We start from the raw sequence: 16,997 nt of genomic DNA, 5'->3' as shown, positions 1-16,997 counted from the left end.
CCCCCCCCCCAGTTATCTAGCATGGTCTAATAAGCCATATTAACCCCAAGCCTTGCCTTGCCTAGCGCAGCTGGAGGCAAGGGTTGGAGGGACAGAGCGTTTGGCCAGTTCCATGTGTGCGATCCCTTAGTTGCTCATACCCAAGCATGCACACGCGTACAGCGAAAGATTACAAAGTACTGTCTACCCTGGGGTAAATGTCATGAAGTTATTCATGTGATAGAAATGTTATTGTAACAAGATTTAATCAAAACAAACAAATAGACCACTACTGCTACTGCGATGTCTTGATAAACACTTTGCATTAGAGGCAATGATTTCCTCCCCAAAAATTTGTTACTTAATTCTCCAGCCAGCAGGAGTGCTCTAAAGAGAGATTCCTGCTCCCACAATGGCTGTAATTTAAACAAACCGATTTTAATTACATTTAATCTCATTTAAACATCATACAAGCAGTTCCCTGTAACTTCCTCTCCATATAGTGCATCTTTTGGTGTAAAATTTGGTGCAGCTTTGTGCCAGCCTCGCTCTCGAGGGCTCCTTTCACCCTGCACAGCGCAGCCTCCGCGCCGGCTCCGCAGGGACTGGCAGCGCCCGGAGTCGGCGTGCGGCGCTGGGCGCGTTGGGCGGTGGGGAAGCACAAATCCCATGGCAGTTTCCTCAGCAGGCCATCGTTAGTCTTGAGCTGTGGGTGGCCAAGCATCATAACAATTTTTCTATATGAATTTGAGGCAGCTTTAAAAAGGGCTTATTATCTTCTTCCTAAGGATAAACTCTGTGTTCATGAAGGGAACGCTTTGGTCTCAATGCAGATGCAACTGTTAGGGGACATCACTGAACTGCCCGGTACTTTCTGTAGTAATCAAAAGCTACATGAAGTTAGCGAAAAGAAGAAAAAAAGTCTGGCAGATTGTTTCGTCTGTTTGGCTCCCAGTGGAAAATAGTTCCACCGGCTATGTTCATATGGAAAAACTTCAACAATATAGGCATGGTTCATTTTGAAAGTCTGCACGCTGCTTTACTAACTGGATGTGTGGTTATACAATAGTGCGGTGATCTGTGCAGGAGAATCGTGTGTCTCTATCCCTCAGTTCAAGCTAAATGTGCTTCAAAATAAACGTGGCATTTTGCAGTAGCCCCCTTCCACTGTGGAAGATAATGGAGACTCCTGTTACTTACTAATTTGATGTGACAAAACTTGGGATTCATTCAGGGCATCTTGGCTGCAATTCCCAAAACACAGACCATGATAACAGTGAGGAAACTTAAGTGTTTAACTTCCTGCTTTTTTTATTACTCCATAAGCTACACAAATAAGGGTCATATGAAAGGCAGCCTTCAAAAGGAGAATCTAGAAAGAATAGAAATTTGGGGTTCAATTGTGTAATGTCAGATGTTCCCTTGAGAAGTGTTTCTTTATTCTGCGCTGATCTTTGCAGGATTATGAATCTACTTGGAAAAATGACAGCTGTGGTTTTTGAGAGAACATTTTAATGGTAATCACTTCTCCTGTAATCATTTTATTGGAATTTCTAAGGACCAATATTTTTAATCAAGTGGTCTGTTTCTAACAAGTATTACTTAGCAAATTGTCACTTGCATTAACATGTGTACAGTCCCTATTTGATTCTTAGGTGCATATAAATGTAAAATATTCTTCCACTTGTGGTGAAGCTATCTTTTTTGGTGAACTGCAGTTTCATGAACAGCTGTGTGACTGCCTTCTAAATTCCCTTTATCATGCAGTTTTTATGCTTTCTACCTACTAAATCCTCACTGTCAGGATTTCTGCATTCCAGCTCTTGAGCAGACTCAAATCAGTAATGTTTGGTTGAAATCGACTGCTTCAGAAAAACATTTCTAAAAAGAAAGCTTCCTAAGGATTGCCCTGAAGAGATGCTGGAGTACGTGTGAAGGGAGATGACAGTGATATCCAGTAGGAGCAGAATTCTGCAGGCATGTGCAGCACTAGCTTGATGAACTTCTCCTGGACATCTTCGAACGGTAGTTCTGCTTGAATAACGTTAAGGAAACTGTATTTAAATGCTTCTGCTAGAATAGACAAACATCCAAAGAGTCTAATAAATCCTGTTTTAGGTGTTGGTAGGAATTATGGTCTGTCTTCTAGGTGCAAGTTGCTCTGAAACTTATTGATATGAAGGGCCTGCCTATTCTTAGCAGTTAAAGAATTATGTTCCTCTTAAAATAGATTTTTTTCCTTGGCTTTCAAGAACGCTTTGTTAAGCCAAAGTCCGCTGGTTGGATTAATGGAGACAAGACAGAATCCCTCTCTTGGCACCTTTTTCACAAGTAGAAACCAAAGTTGATTATTTTGGTCTCTGAACCAGTTCACGCCTGCCCGTGTGAAGGGCTGCTTGTGCTCTGAAGCACGTTACTGGATGGGAATGCTGTGCCTGGAGCGCCAGCCCTGAGGGCATTTCGTCTCCTTGATTTGAGTGAAGCTGATTTTTAAAATAGTGTCAGCACACATGCTCATAAGCAAACATGCACAGATGGCATTTGAAATCAAGGCTTCTTGGGCACACCTGGTAACAGCAGCTGCAGTGTTTTCAGGGGTTTCTTGACCATTTTAAATGTCTTGTGTGTATTAGTGTTTTGACATGCTTGAATTGTAAGCAGAAAGTGTCCAGTGCCATCAGACTGTGCTCAGAAGAGGTAGATACCCTCTGAACGAGTTGCTGAAGGACGTTTAAAAAAAAAAGTATTTGAAAAAATGAATGCAAGCTCATATGAATGAAATCATAACTTGTAGTTCCTGAAATGTTCATGAAAGACAGGTAGTCTTCAAATGAAGTACCACTTTTTTTTTTCATATTTTATGAAATATGGAGAGGAAGGGGACCACATCAAGCATCTGTCTTGCTTAATAGCACATCTCCAGTGGTGGTCAACAGTACATGCTTAGGGAAGAGTGCAAGACAGAAATAGCCTGTCAGGTTTCCCCAGAATACTGTCCCAGCATCCAAGAATTTGTGGCTGAGAAACTTTGAGACAGAGATGGTATTTTTGTCTCTAATGGCCCTTGATATGTTTTTCATCCATGAATTTATCCAGTTGCTTTTTGAGCCTCTGTAAATCTTAAGATATACAGCATCTTGTGCCTCTCTGCCTCCCTCTCCTCCGTATATGTAATGTGAATATTGCATGTAATATGAAGAATTACCACCTTTTTGGCTCTGAATCTGCCACCAACTGGTTTAATCTAATACTTCATTTTCCCTGTAGTTGAAGGCAATGAACAATCATTCCCTGTTTGCTTTCTCTGTGTCATTCGTGGTTTGTAGGCCTCTATCATATCTGCTCTCGGTTGTCTCTTTTCCTGTCTGAAGTGTCCTGCCTGATTAAGCACTTGTCACGTGAAAGCTCTTCCGTGTCTCTTGTCAGTACTTTTGCTCTTCTGTAAACCTTGTCTGATCCTACTATATCCTTTTGGCGATGGGGGAGAACTCCTGCCCGTAGCGTTCAGAGTGTTGGTTTCACTTCTGCTTTTAGAAAAACTGAACATCCCAAAGTACTGATAATTTTATTCTAGATTTTTTTGCAGGAATTGGTGGTTTTTTTTGTTTTGTTTTGTTTTTTTTAAGAGTAGACTACTCCAAAACATGGAGATACCAGTTTAACAGGCAGCAGGATACCAGCTCTGGCTCTATTGCAGTTGCTCCTAAAAGGATTAGAAGAATGAGAGTATGAGACATTACATATGTGGGATATCACAGGAAAGCCTCCAAATGGGAACTGAGTCTGCAAGGTGAATAAACTTATTCTGAAGGCACTACTGCCTGATTAACAACCTTTAGGAAAATAAGTGCTTGTAAAGGAACATCCATTATACAATCTGCCTTTAAAAACAACGTTAACTTTATCAAACTGTGTAAAAGTTATCCTTAATTGTGCTGCTTCTCTTTGGCTGCAGATGTTTAGAAACGTTCTCCTTTCCTCCTCCCCCCGTCCAGCTTCCTAGCCCCAGTTTCCGTTTTCTTGTCTCCCATACACCCTTTTTGTCCCGCAGATCCCACATTGCAGACGAGGCCCCTAACGCTTCCTCCCTCTTTTCAGGACGTTTTCCCTGCCTTTGCCCTAAGGTAAACGTCGAGCCGAGCGGGCCCGGCTGTGCAGACCCGAAAGGCGCTATGCAGTGTGGCAGGCAAGGGGATTTTTGCCCTTTCGCAGCTTGTTGCAAGGAAGGGTGCAGGCAAGGGAGCTCTTTGCCTGACCAACTGAAACGGAGCGTAACTGCAAAAACACAAGGAGCAAAGGGCTGCTGCCAGGCAGGAAAAAGCCACAATGTGGGTGAACAAAAAAGGGGGCGGGGTGGGGGGGGGAAGGAAGAAACTGCCGGCTGCCGGGGCCGCATGGTATAGTGCAGCATTCCTCGCTGACGGGCAGCAGCGGTGCAGACCGGCGGCCAATGCGCCGGCCAGCGCTAGGAAAGCAGCCTTCACTGGGGACACGATTACTGTGCCACTCGGGACCGTGTTCCTCTTGCTTGCCGTGTATCCGTCAGATATTTAGCTGCCTGGAAAGCCCAACAAGAGATAGTAATTGAATTGCAGTTGCCCTGTGAGGAGCAGACAGCACTGCTAGATTCAATTATATATTTGTAATATATGATGATAATGCTGTGCGATCAATAAGGGAGTAAAGCTACAGAGGGGAGAGAAAACGAAGACGTCTCTTCCGCTAGAAACAGCGCGTGTGTTTTCTGGGGGTTGCGGGGCGAGTTTACAGTAACTTGCTCCTTTCCCCGCCTCGGCTGCGCGCTCAGCCGCTTCCCCGCCCCGCCCGCTGCCGCTGGCAGGATTCCGGTGGCGGCAGCGGCGGCGTCACGTCGCGCTCGCCTGGCGCCCGCAGCTCGTCGCTTTGCGCCCTTATGCGAGCGCGGGAGCCCCGCGGGGGACCCTCGCCTTGGAGAGCCCCCGCTTCGCCTGCCTGCTCTGCGCTCGGACGGAACCCGCTGTGACATCGCACGCTGCCCCCGCAGCCGCCATGGTGGCCAAGGATTACCCCTTCTACCTGGCGGCCAAGAGGGCGAGCTGCGGCGGCGGGGCGCGGGCGGCGGCCAGCCCGCCGAAGGAGACCGAGGTACTTAACGCGCTCGCGGGGCGGCGGCAGCCGCAGTGTTCTGCGGGGCTGGTCTGCGTCGGTTCGGGGGAATCAACGGGCTTTAAAAATAGGTTCCTAAGCAGAGATACCTGGTTTGTTTTAGGCATCTTTCACTGCCGTCTTTAGACGTTGGATTTTTGTTTGGAATAAAGCAAGGAATACAGAGTGTAGATTTTGTCAGCTGTCACTTTAAGGAGCTAATACTTCTTTTTTCAGTGGCTAATTGAGAAAGGTCCTTTTTAGGTATGTAATTTTAAGTTTACAGGTAACTTATTCTAGTGCCAACCTTTACTTACAAATCGCTAAATTTAGCGGTTATGTGCTTTGGTGACAGTGGGAGGGAATCTGGAAAAAGGTGTTTTAAAGCATTATGTCTGTGTCTTTTCTCCACCAGGAGTAAACCAAGGAATTAATCCGATAACACAGTTAACCTGCTGATATGGCAGAGTTTTGAGTTAACTACTCTGTTTCTTAAAATGCATGAAATCCTTTAATATGTCATTAAAAATTTATTCAAAAGCCCACTTATTCTCCTAAATGGTTGAACCTTTCAGGAGCTGTGTTCTTGAAATACTTAAATATTTGATACTTTAGGTTAATGTTTAGTCTGCTTTGTGTGCGTTTTTGGAAAGAAAACAGTGACCTCAAGTATTTGGTCCAGCTGCGCTGGAGGAGGGATAACATTTCTCTCTGAAAGTTTTTATCGCATATATATATGTAAAGCTTTTACATTAATCTTGTGTGTTGAGTAACTTGAAGATAACTTACTGGACTGTGTGCATTTAGTACAACTGCATCAAAGATTAGTTACCTCCAGCAGGTGAATGGATCCAAAGTAAAAGAAACCCAAGCCAAGTGTCCTTGTTTAATCATGGGGTATAGATAAAGAACATAACATACTGTGCTTTTGTTTTTCAGTGTACTTCTATATACAGTGATTTAATTATTACAGTTACAAGACTGAAAAATTTTCAGCTGTTTAAAATTAAAATCTCCTGTGCATATATGTATATATGCAAAATGCAAGTTGTTAAACACCAAATGGTTAACTTAAGGGTATTTGTTTTACTAAATATAATATTTAAAGAAATATATTTTTAGCCTGTTTAGTGCCTGAAGGTTTCGGGGGGGGGGGGGGAGTTGTTTGTTTGTTTTTTGTGAATGAATAGAATTGTCAAATCTGAAAAGCCAGAGTGTTGGTCTCTTACAGTTAGGAAGAACAACTTAATTGTAGTCAAATGTCAAAGAAAATCAAAACTCAATGAAAGCCTAGAGCATGAGAAAGTATTCAATAACAGTTGTGATCAATCAAATTATAAAGTGCAAATGTTTTACTTAGGACAGTTGTTTTGGATTTATAATCTTTCATGTTGTATTTTATACAAATGAGAAAATTCATCCTACGCTTTCAAGCTGAAAAATGCTGTTTACTGAGAGTATGATAGACTTCCAACATCCTGAAGAATAGACTTTTAAGCAATCTTCTGTTTGTCTTAGTAGGGTATGGAAAGATCATCTGCCACTAAAGAAGCAGAAGTAGAACAAAACAAAAAAACCCCGCACACTCTTTGGGAAAGGCGTTGTAAGGGTAGATGTATGCAGCCCGTTCCTTTGAAGTCTGTCAATATGGGGGAAAAAACCTTTTCTCTGTATCTTATGTTTTCCACTCTGTGGTATTTACAGGTCTAGCTAAAGCTATTGGGCGCCTTCTACCACAATTTTGTGTTACTACACCAGAAAGCTAGCTTGCTAGGTGTGTGCTATGAATTTTTGGCTTTGAAAGCCTGAGTTTAGTTTTAATTATCAATGTGTGAAGTTGGTTGATTTAATTAATTACCTAATTTTTGCATATTTTTTGTCATGTGTGAAATAGATTTTCTGTTAGTTTCTTTTTTTTTTTAAAGACAGAACTCATGATTATTAAATATTCCCTCTGACCATATTAAATAATAATCCTCTGGTGTTTCTTGTGAACAAATGCAAAATGTAGTCTGGAAGCTCAGGTATAGTGGTTCTTACATGGGATGAAATTCAGCAAAAATCTTGAGCACATGCCTAACTTAACCCTGCTGATTTTAACTGAGACTAGCAAGAAATGTGTATACTTAACAGGGTTAGGAGAGCCCTTCACATGCGATTAGGTTGTCTGCTGAAATGGGTACACTCACATTTGAAATCTCTAGCTGCAAAACAATTATCTTTATTAATACTTTATCAACACTTTAGAGGTATGGAAACTGAAATTAAGAAAGGCTAAATAGCTAGGCTGTTAGCTTTCAGCTTTGTGTGTGCGCGTACTGTTAAAGTTTCCCAGATTTCCAGGTGGAGAGCTCTGGGCAGCAACCTGAAGCTTACTGGCAATAGTTTTGTTCCCAGTTGTTCTTGTCCTTAGCCTGCAGACCACGAGCTGAAAACCACTGCTGTTCTGGAGCAACACGTCAGTGGCATGAAAGAGGACAGAACAGAGGCTTCCTGACTTGCAACCTGTTGTGTAAGCGGCACTTTAGTTTCCTTGGTACAAACTCTGTGAAAGTAGCACAGTCACAAAATAATGACTAAACAACATCCAAAATGCAGGTAAATAGTAAAAATCTGGAATCTAAGAAAAGACTGGTGTTACCAGTGGTCAAAGTACAATTATCACAGTTATTCCTAAATTCAGTTTAAGGGCAACAAAATACTGCAACACCTGAGAAGTGAGTTAATACAGAAATTATATATAAAGGCCTTTACATACATCATTGAATACCCCACATAAAGTCCTGCAGTACAGTTCTAGGTGCAAACAGTAGAGAGATGTTGGGCTCTTCCCAGCTCTTCTTCTTAACATCAGAATAGAGACAGTCAGCAGAACTGAAATCAGCTTGCTTTGAAGTGTAAAAAGAAGCACGTTTTTCTGCTGATGCACCATTTGCTGTCGCCCTGGTTAAAGCAAGCTCCCTGCTCGCCTCCTGGGAAAGAAACAAGCAGTAAAGCAACAACCAGTGAGTGGGCAGAGCGTGATAAAGAGCAAGCACCATCGCAAGCCGAGGACTAACGGTCCAGAGGTGTGACTCCCACAAAGCCTGTCAGCCCCTGTATTTCAATGTGTAAGGCAAACAGTTAAATGGAGATTGGGAAGAAGGTTTTGTTTTCAGTGCTTTTTAATGTATCTTCTTTTAAGTCATTTCATACTATTTAATATCAGAAAAGTAACACTGGGGAAGATGCTGTGAGCCTCACTGGTGGGGCTGTTCTGGTATTGGCCTTTGTGCTGAGGTGTATTCCTTTGTATCATATAACCAGTGATAGCTGCCGAATACAAATCCTGCCAATCCCTGGTGGAAGAGCTGCAGAAGGGGTCAAAAACAAGAATAAATGCTCTTAAAACAAAAACCCTCATCCTAACAAACAAGTACAGCAGTTTGGCAAAAGTTGAGTGTTAGCTGTTCTTCTGCTCAACAAAACAGTGAACTTAGCAATGTCTTATTGTTAATGAGATAAAATTTAACAAGTTTCATGGATCTGGGCAGGGTTTGTTGGGATACACAATACCACTGGGTGCCCAATACACAGTGTTTTTTAAATGGTCATATAGGATCATTATATGGTGATCATGGTGTTCAAGGGCAACATTGAACCAGTTTCCTGTATAAAATTTGCAAACTGATTGTGTGGTCACAAGGAACTGAGGCACGGAGCCAAAGGGAGGGTACAGCAGAGCTTCCTCAGTTTTAGCTAAACGTAGCTAGAGAGATGCAGTTAGAGAGATTCTGCCTGTCATGTTGTCAATATGAAAATAACCTAATTAGTATCTGTGAACTTAAAGAAAAAAAATCAATCTATATGTTCTTCATAAGATGTGGAATCTGATACTGTGCTTGAGAATGAGTTGATGCAAAAGCAGATGTTGGTCCGCCAGTAGGCTCGTTATGAAGCCCTCCGATGCAGCCGTACTGGTAATTCGTTAAGGTCTGACACTTTCCCATAGGAACAGAGTCTGCTGGGACAGAAGAATGGCGCAACGGTGATACGGCTGATGTTCTGTGGATGAGACACACAGGCAGTTTTCTAATCATAGGGCATTTGTTGCCTGGAAAACTTAGTTGTTCAGTATGAACAATCTTATCTGATTTCCTTTTATTCTTAAAGAAATAAAAGTCATTATAACAAGGTTTGAGCCTGCTGATTTATATAAAAACAAGTTATATAACAGTCAGGAAGTGAATTGAGATGGAGATTTAGAAACTTGTACAAGCTTTACAGTGCAGGCCATGATTTCCAGAGTGAAGTAATATATCCAAATACTTCTGTAAATCTTGCATCATTCCACAGTCTTCATTGACATGCCTTTATAGATGCTAGTGTCAGTCCTCTACTGGATAAAATTCGAAAGCCTTCAGAAACAAAGTAGACCTCTGGTAGGTGTAATCTGGTATAACTATGTTTTAAGAGAATGCTATGTTGGTAATTTTGGGCACCCTGAGAAAACAAATGAAAAACCTGTGCTGACCAAATACAGACATGACAACTGATATAAAGGGAAGATTTTCACAACTGCTTTACATATCTTAAAAAAAAAAAAAATCAAATCTGAACAAATGGTGTAACTAGAATCAGGATTGAACTATTTTTTCATGTGTTTGCTCTGAAAGAACATTTAATCTGCCCTTGACTGTATTAAAATATAGTTAGAAGCATGAGACATTTAGCAGTACCTATAATATTGAATGACACACTTTTGCCCGTGTCTCCCTGAAACTGAAAAATGTTAAAAGACCAAACTCGTCAATGCAACGGTGCACAAAAAATTATTCCTTCAGAGTTAGTGGGAAGAAGACTGTTCCTCCTTACAGAAGGGTTGAAGATAAGCTTTTGTTGCCTTCCTTTGGAAGACTCGTTGCTCGAGGTGGAAAGCTCAAGACAGAAGGAAGCCTTTTGTTTTACGTATCTGCCAGAAGAGACTCTTTCCAGTGCTGAATTCTGCAACTATTTTCTTCTGATACTGGTTAACTGAGTACTAAGGATTTGGATTGTTTCATATACTAATTATAACCCAACAAGTATAATTAGTACTAAGCAAGAGGTGAAAATACATGGCTACAACAACAAAAGATACTAATAGCTTCTTTTCTTGCATGTGTTCGTTTGAGAAAGGCTCTGTGTACAGGCACAACCCCAAGAGGTCTGTGGCGTGGGCAAGGCATTAGCGCAGGCAGCCTGAACTGAGCCTGCACTACAACCTCATATTTGTGCTCTAAGAATCTCATTCGATCCTGTTGTGTGAAAGAATTGTATTAAATGGCTGTGGCTGGTGATTCAATCTCTGCTTGGTTCTGTCGAAAGTAGTAGGAGTTGCGGGAACCGTATAAGGCTAAAGAAAAATCTATTACTAGCTGCTTGAATACCCGTTTATTTCCTGATTGGGAACATAAAATCTTCTGTAAATCTGGCTCTTGGTCTTTCACAAAACTGTTGATCAATAGACACATATTCATCTGTTGTAGACTGCCAGACTGCACTGATTACTACTTTTTCAATAATTTCAATATCCGTATGAAAACCTTTAGCAGTAGCTTTTACTTGCCTACTCTTTCACCCAAGGATTCAACCCCATTGGTAACAGACTTCATATGCTGACCAGAATAATGACTTTTTCAGAGTAATTTTGATTAAGAATGCCATGAGATCAGACATAGTTTTTACTAAGGCTGACTTCCAGTAACTAACTGATGCGTTTTTTTTGTTTTGTTTTAATGGGCATGTACCATTAAATGGATATGAATCTGAATGTGGCTAAAAAGGAATAGAAAACCAGAACGTGATTAAATCTTAATTTCAAGAGAAGTCAATGGTGTTCCTCACTGACCATCAGTGTTTGCTGTGTTGCATTTCCTTTTATATCTTAACAGTTACATTATATTTGCCTCAGTGAAAACAACAAAACCTTTTACTTAGCAAAGGTAAACAAAATGGAGAAGCAAGATGGTTGGTCCTGGGTTCACTGTAGAACTTAGGGTATCTAAATACTGAACTAGTCCTCTCTCTTTATATATATAGAGAGAACATCTGTAATATTGTTTAACTTTATTTTTATTTATTTTATTTTTTTACCATTTCCATTTAACCTTTTTCTGATCATAAGAAATCCAACAGTATAGTATAGCAGAAGTCTTTGAAATATTGAACTCCTCCTTTTAAATTTCTTAATCTAATTTGCAGTTACTCTATGTAACAAATGCTACATGTTTAAAAAAAAAAAAAGTTAATGCAATTAGTATACTTCAGTACATTTGAGAAAAAGTAGTTGTTGTGAAACACTGAGTTTGTTTGAAATTGCATCATTTATCTATGGGAAGATCAGCATGGTTAAGTTGAAGCTTAATGCCCGCAATAGCACCATGAAAACTTTTGAGTATCTTGAGCAACATCAAAGTAAATGGTGCTTGTGGTTAAGGACAGAGAAAGTACAGTTAGAAGCAGAAGTTCAAGATGTACTCTCAGGATTTTGACATGGAGCTCCCTCAAAAATGTCTTCCTTAACTTGTAATAAATCTGATATCCCTTAAGGCTTGTATGTTTGCAGAGAAAAGACATTTAGGATGGGGATTAGTTTTCTCATTTAAACACATGTTTTTCATAACCACAAACAAGGAGAGGAGACAGCTTTGCTTAGCTATCCAAATGCTGCTAAATATCCCTGCTAGAAAAAGATCTTCCTTCTTAAACCTCCAATTCTTCCACTTGTACAATTTTGTGTAAGTAAAAAGGAGATGAGGACTGAGGTTCTGTGGTAAAATGAGGTATCTATTTCTCAGATAACTATTAACAACTATTTGTGCAATCTCTAGTCATTCCAAACATGTTTTCCTCCCCATGCTCTCTGAGGTTTACACTCCCACTCCCCAAAAAACCAGCAAATAATAAAACAACTTTAATGTCACGGGAACAAGGTCATGAATTTTCAGAGTAAGAATGTTCTCCTACTCCAGGGTACGGGATCTAACGCAATGCCTCCCCACCTTGCTTTAGTGTTTGAGGTCTCCTGAATACCTCACTGAAGTTAAGTTTGAGGGACACCTTGAAGAGCAATTCTAACGAAGGATTTTGCACTCCTGGCACAGCCTTTTATACATTTTGTGTTAGCACCTAAGTCAACTAAACCTGGGGATATGAAGAGTTTTTATAAACGTTTTGTTGTTAAAAGTGTTGGAAGCTTTCAGCAGTAAAGCAGTACCCTTAAGTTGCTCAGAGAGGCCCATGAAAAAGCAGGAATATCAATATCAGAAAACAAATGTGTCTTTTCAGACTTTTTGTTTACCTCGGGAGAAGGCAATTTTTTTCACTATATCATGAATATACTTTGTCACCTGTGGAATCTCTGTTATCATTTTTCTTTGTAGCTGAGTTCGCAGCAGCTCCACACTGTTAAAAAAAAAATCATTTTGTGACTGTACTTTTTGAATAAGCAAAATAATTCTGTTTAGAGCTCATAATAGCAAGCTTAGTTCTTATGTCGTTGCCCAGGCATAAACTGCTTCCTCCGCCCAGCTATCCTGCGAGGTGGGAGGAGAGGGCTGCTGTCTCTGCCTGAAGGGGCAACAGCTGGAAGTGGAGGTGAAGTAGATGGTTCAAGATCACCGGGGCAGCAAGTGGCAGAGCGAGAAGTGGAGCAGATGACTGCCTTGTTGTAAGCCTCAGACTTAGTTTGAAACTTCACTGTTTTGCCTTGAATGTATCACAATCTAAATGAAAATGTGGGACCGTTATTGGGACAACTGTATATTTTAAAGTACAAAGTGGGCAAATTTCTTAAGGAGTGGGGGTGAGTTATGCTCGGGAATTTGTGAGGGGGTTGGTTTTAGGCTCTATTACCTGGAACAGTAGCACAGAATTCCCTCCTCTTTTCAGTGTCTTAGAGTTTATTCAGTATCTCCTTACATCTTTTACACTGCAGAAATGTTAGACCGAGGCTGTGAACAGCTCCAGTTCCTGTCCTTGTTGTCTCCTAATATCCTGACTTATTAACGTGCAGTGGAACGTTGAGGATGCCTCGTGCTTGGGACTGCATTTAGTTCGGCAAGCAAGTGGCACCAACAAGGGAGTACAGGACCCAAAGGCCTCCAGGGAAGGGGAAACGGGCATGGAGCCAGAGGGAGAGGGGCCAAAAGAGTTTGTGATAAATTGCAAGTCATGAATGTTCTTTAACCTTCATAAAAGTATATGTTGTTCTTTCTCTGTTTTTAATGAAATGTTAGTGAGTTGCAGTCTTGGTATGTTCCAGGTAACTGTATTCTCATGTGCCATATAACTGCAGTGAGCTAAACACGGAAACGTGGCAAACCACCACACCTGCAATTGCTCATTTGTTCTGCCTAAGAGCAATTTGAAACAAGCAGCTTGCTTTTATTTTGCCGTTCAGTAACTCACCGTATGATGTCTACTTGTTTACTGGCACGCCGGCTTCATGTCCAGTTTGTTCCAGAATGGAAGAGGTCTTTTGTAGGTAGTCTGTACAAGCAGCTTTTAATGAGAGGAAATTCGGAATTTAATCAGCTCTACATTAGTTGTCTGGGTTTCTCAGAGTTTCTGTTACTCATGTTAATTCACCTTACTCTGTAGGTCCTTCTGTTAATTTGCCTTCATTTCCTAACTGCTGGTAGAGTGTTTGATTTCTGGATATTGCAGACAAATGAGTTTTCAGCTGAGATGGCTGGAGGCAGCTTGTCCTTTTGCTACTGACACTTTGGTGGTTCTGCCTTGCGGGTGGCAAAGCAAATCTGAGTTCTTCAGGGTGGGGGCTGATGGTGGTGGCCTCTTTGTGGGAAGCAGCCAGTCTTTGATGAAGCACGCACTACAATGGCAGGATGCAAACTTTAGCTTATTTTCTTCACCTGAGGATCCTGCACCACTTTTCTATATGGCTTTTCATTGTATTCAGCTTTCATTTTGGAGCCACCTCCTTATAATACCACAATTAAAGCAAAATGTCTGGTGGGGGTTTTGCTTTATTTGCTGGCTGTTTTTGTGGAGCCTGGCGGAGGAGGGATAACAGACCTCTTCCTTCCCCCACCTGAGAGCTCAAGTGGTAGAACTTGTGGTTTTGACAAAAAGTTCAGAAGTTTTATCATTGATTACTGTTGTTCATTGATTGATCAAGTTGCATTTATGTATCAATTTACTTCGGTTACTTAGTAACTTCTTCTTGCTTTGCTGGCAGTGGGATGTCTTTCCCAGGGTTTAGAATGGATTTTTGTAGATGATTTTAGTTCCATGTCGTACTAGATGACTTTACTTTGAACTCAGAATCATCTACTTTGTTTTTCTTGACCATGACCCACGGTTCTAGAAGAGTGAATATTCTTGAATTTCCCAATCAGAATATTTCTAAGATATCATGAAGCAAAGGCAAATTTTCTGCCCTTTCAAGTATTAAAAATACGGTCTCTGTTAGCACCAGTAACCCCTGAGAATGTTGCGCTGGCTCCAGGGTTGCTCCAGCTCCGTACGAGCAGCCGAGCAGCGCTTCTGGTATGGAACTGTTCTCCCAGTTCACTTGTTATCCTGGCTGGTTCTTGCTGATAATCTTGTAGTTAGCTGACCAGCTTCTGCTTATTGTAGTAGAGTATAACTCTTTCCACAAGGAAGAACTAGTTCTAGATTTGCCTCTTTCTGAAGGTGCAAAAAGCCCAAGATGCATTGCTTAATTTATTTTTAGGTGAAATGTTTGCTGTAGTAAGAGACTCTGGTGTAACATGGGTTCTTTTTTATTTTAACCTTTTTCTTGTTTGTTTTGTTTTGTTTTGTTATCCTGCTGGAGGTTAAATATTGATAACATCCTGTGGAACAGAGCTTGAATACTCCTTTCTATTATTATTATTATTAAACTCCAAGTTTTGGGGGCATTTATTAGAACTCTTTAATCCTAGGCCAATTTAACTAGTAGCAGTCTAATAAAAATAATAATGTTGGGCTTTCTGCCATGACAAATGTTGACTTACCCATATAAAGTTGAGTAAAAACTAGTAACTTTTAAAGTATAGGAGAATGGAAATTTAGCCAGTAGGGTGAAGTCTGAAACAGAGTGGGTCTGTTTGAGTTTTCTGGCACAGCTTGTGGATTATATTTGAAACAAAAATTACTGTACAGTTTCAATTTATAGGGTCTTCAATTTATTACACTGGTAACTCTTTTGAGTCTAGTTTCAATTCAAACATTTTGCACTAATGAATGTTCCCATAGAACAGAATTAATACTTTGGATACTTGTTTTTCTAGGTTCACAAATAGTATATTAAAAGGAAAAGAATAACCAGCATATTTTTGATAAAAAGTGAAGAAATTTAGCAGCTAGAAATCCAGAATTATTACTGTAAACAATTATTTCAGAAATGTGTTGGTTCTGTGAATTTTTTAACTTTGGTAAGGTGGACACTAAAGTTAAGGTTTTAGCAAGCATTGCCAATGTCAGCTATTTTGTATGTGAACTGAGGGAATTTTTTGTTTGCTTTTGAAGTTAGTTGGGATGACGTTGTTTATTCTAACGTGCTAAGGTCCTGCAGAAGTTTTCAGTTACCTCTTATTTTCTGGGTTGACTTAAAATTGCTGTAAGTCTATTTTGTTGGGTTTGTTTGTTTTTCAGTATAATCAGAAGAATGAACACAGTATGGTCACAGGAGTGCTGCACGCGGGCTGAAGACAGAAGTGTAATGACCCCTCAGGGAAATATTTTCCCTTGTTTGTCAGATTCGGCACCAGTTTTCTGACATGTTGTCTGTTGTTGAAACTGCTGATAAGAGGTGGGATAGTCAGGTGGAAAAACAGTTATACTAGCAGTGGACGTATACTTGCTTTTACTGTTTGCTGGGAGGAAATCAGTGGCTCAGCTGGTCAAAAGCATGGAATGAAAGACCTTTGAAATGAGGGACTAAAGCAAATGAAGACCTATTATATGGCACCTAGAGTGCCACTGTGTTCTTCAGTACGTGTTATCCAGCTCATTGGTTCTTTGCAGATAATGTGAAGGGAATCTGGCCTAGTTCTTTTTGTTTCCTTTCCTTTTTTTTGTCAGAAAATTAAAATCAATCTTTTGCTAGAGTAATTTATCCGTCAAACTGATAATTAAGCTGTGGGTGGTCTTGTGCAATGACACTGTCTAGAAAACGAGTCAATGTTATGAAATTGGGTTTAACTTGCTCTGACATATAGGCTCTTAGAGCTTTAGGGAAATTCCGATCTTTACATGTACTAGTAAAAGAGTCATTTTGCTGTGTGGATGAAGAGCATGAGAAGTCTTAGCCTCTTCCCCTAGATTCCTCCTAGCTTTTCGTATCTGTGTAGTATGTTATTGGATATAATATATCCAATTATTAGGTGCTGGTTTTACTGATGAAGGAAAAACAATAACATCAAATTAGCTGTCAGTAACTGCAGCTGATGCAAGTGCCTAATCTTTCAAAGGATCTTCTGCTTTAACATGCTTCAGTGCATGTTGAATGCTTGGCTTGCCCCAGGAACGGGTGCTGTATGCAAAGATTCAGGCTTTTAAACAGTAGTCTGTATGTATTAGATAGAGATGAAAAAAAGATACCAAAATTATCTTTTTGTCAAGATGTCATTGTTTTGAAATGACCTTATCACAATTTTAGAAAGCAGCACTTACATTCAGTTGCACAGGGAGAAGAAATGACTTGCATTTTACTGAAGAAGGAGTTGGCAGAAGTTATTCTATGGCATCCTGGTAGGACTGTAGCTGAAACCACTTGCTGTATACATTTCCCAGCTGTCCAACAGCAGAATACTAATTTCTGGAGATTTTAAGGTTATACATTAAAAGCTTGAGTTTTCCCTTCTTATTCAGTGGTTTAAGCAATTAAGATTAGAGTTTAATACATA

The 16,997-nt window shown here is 40.4% G+C and overlaps 1 protein-coding gene across 3 annotated transcripts in view; it reads left to right on the top strand.

Annotated features, from left to right (window-relative positions):
• ARHGEF3 (Rho guanine nucleotide exchange factor 3) overlaps nucleotides 1-16,997 on the top strand; it is a 131,087-nt gene that overhangs the window by 89,539 nt on the left and 24,551 nt on the right. Inside the window, exon 1 of one of the 3 annotated variants that reach the window (XM_026078912.1) lies at nucleotides 4,821-5,103. The exons of the other annotated variants lie outside the window; for them this stretch is intronic. Within the exon in view, the coding sequence (XP_025934697.1) occupies nucleotides 5,008-5,103 (96 nt within the window). The 5' untranslated portion in view covers nucleotides 4,821-5,007. Of the gene's footprint in view, nucleotides 1-4,820; nucleotides 5,104-16,997 lie in introns of those variants that run through there. 3 annotated transcript variants of the gene reach the window in all.

This window comes from Apteryx rowi, unplaced genomic scaffold (assembly GCF_003343035.1).
Source record: "Apteryx rowi isolate R43461 unplaced genomic scaffold, aptRow1 scaffold_49, whole genome shotgun sequence".
Taxonomy (NCBI): domain Eukaryota; kingdom Metazoa; phylum Chordata; class Aves; order Apterygiformes; family Apterygidae; genus Apteryx; species Apteryx rowi.
Note: the sequence above shows the minus strand (reverse complement) of the source record. Positions and strands in the feature narration are given on the sequence as shown.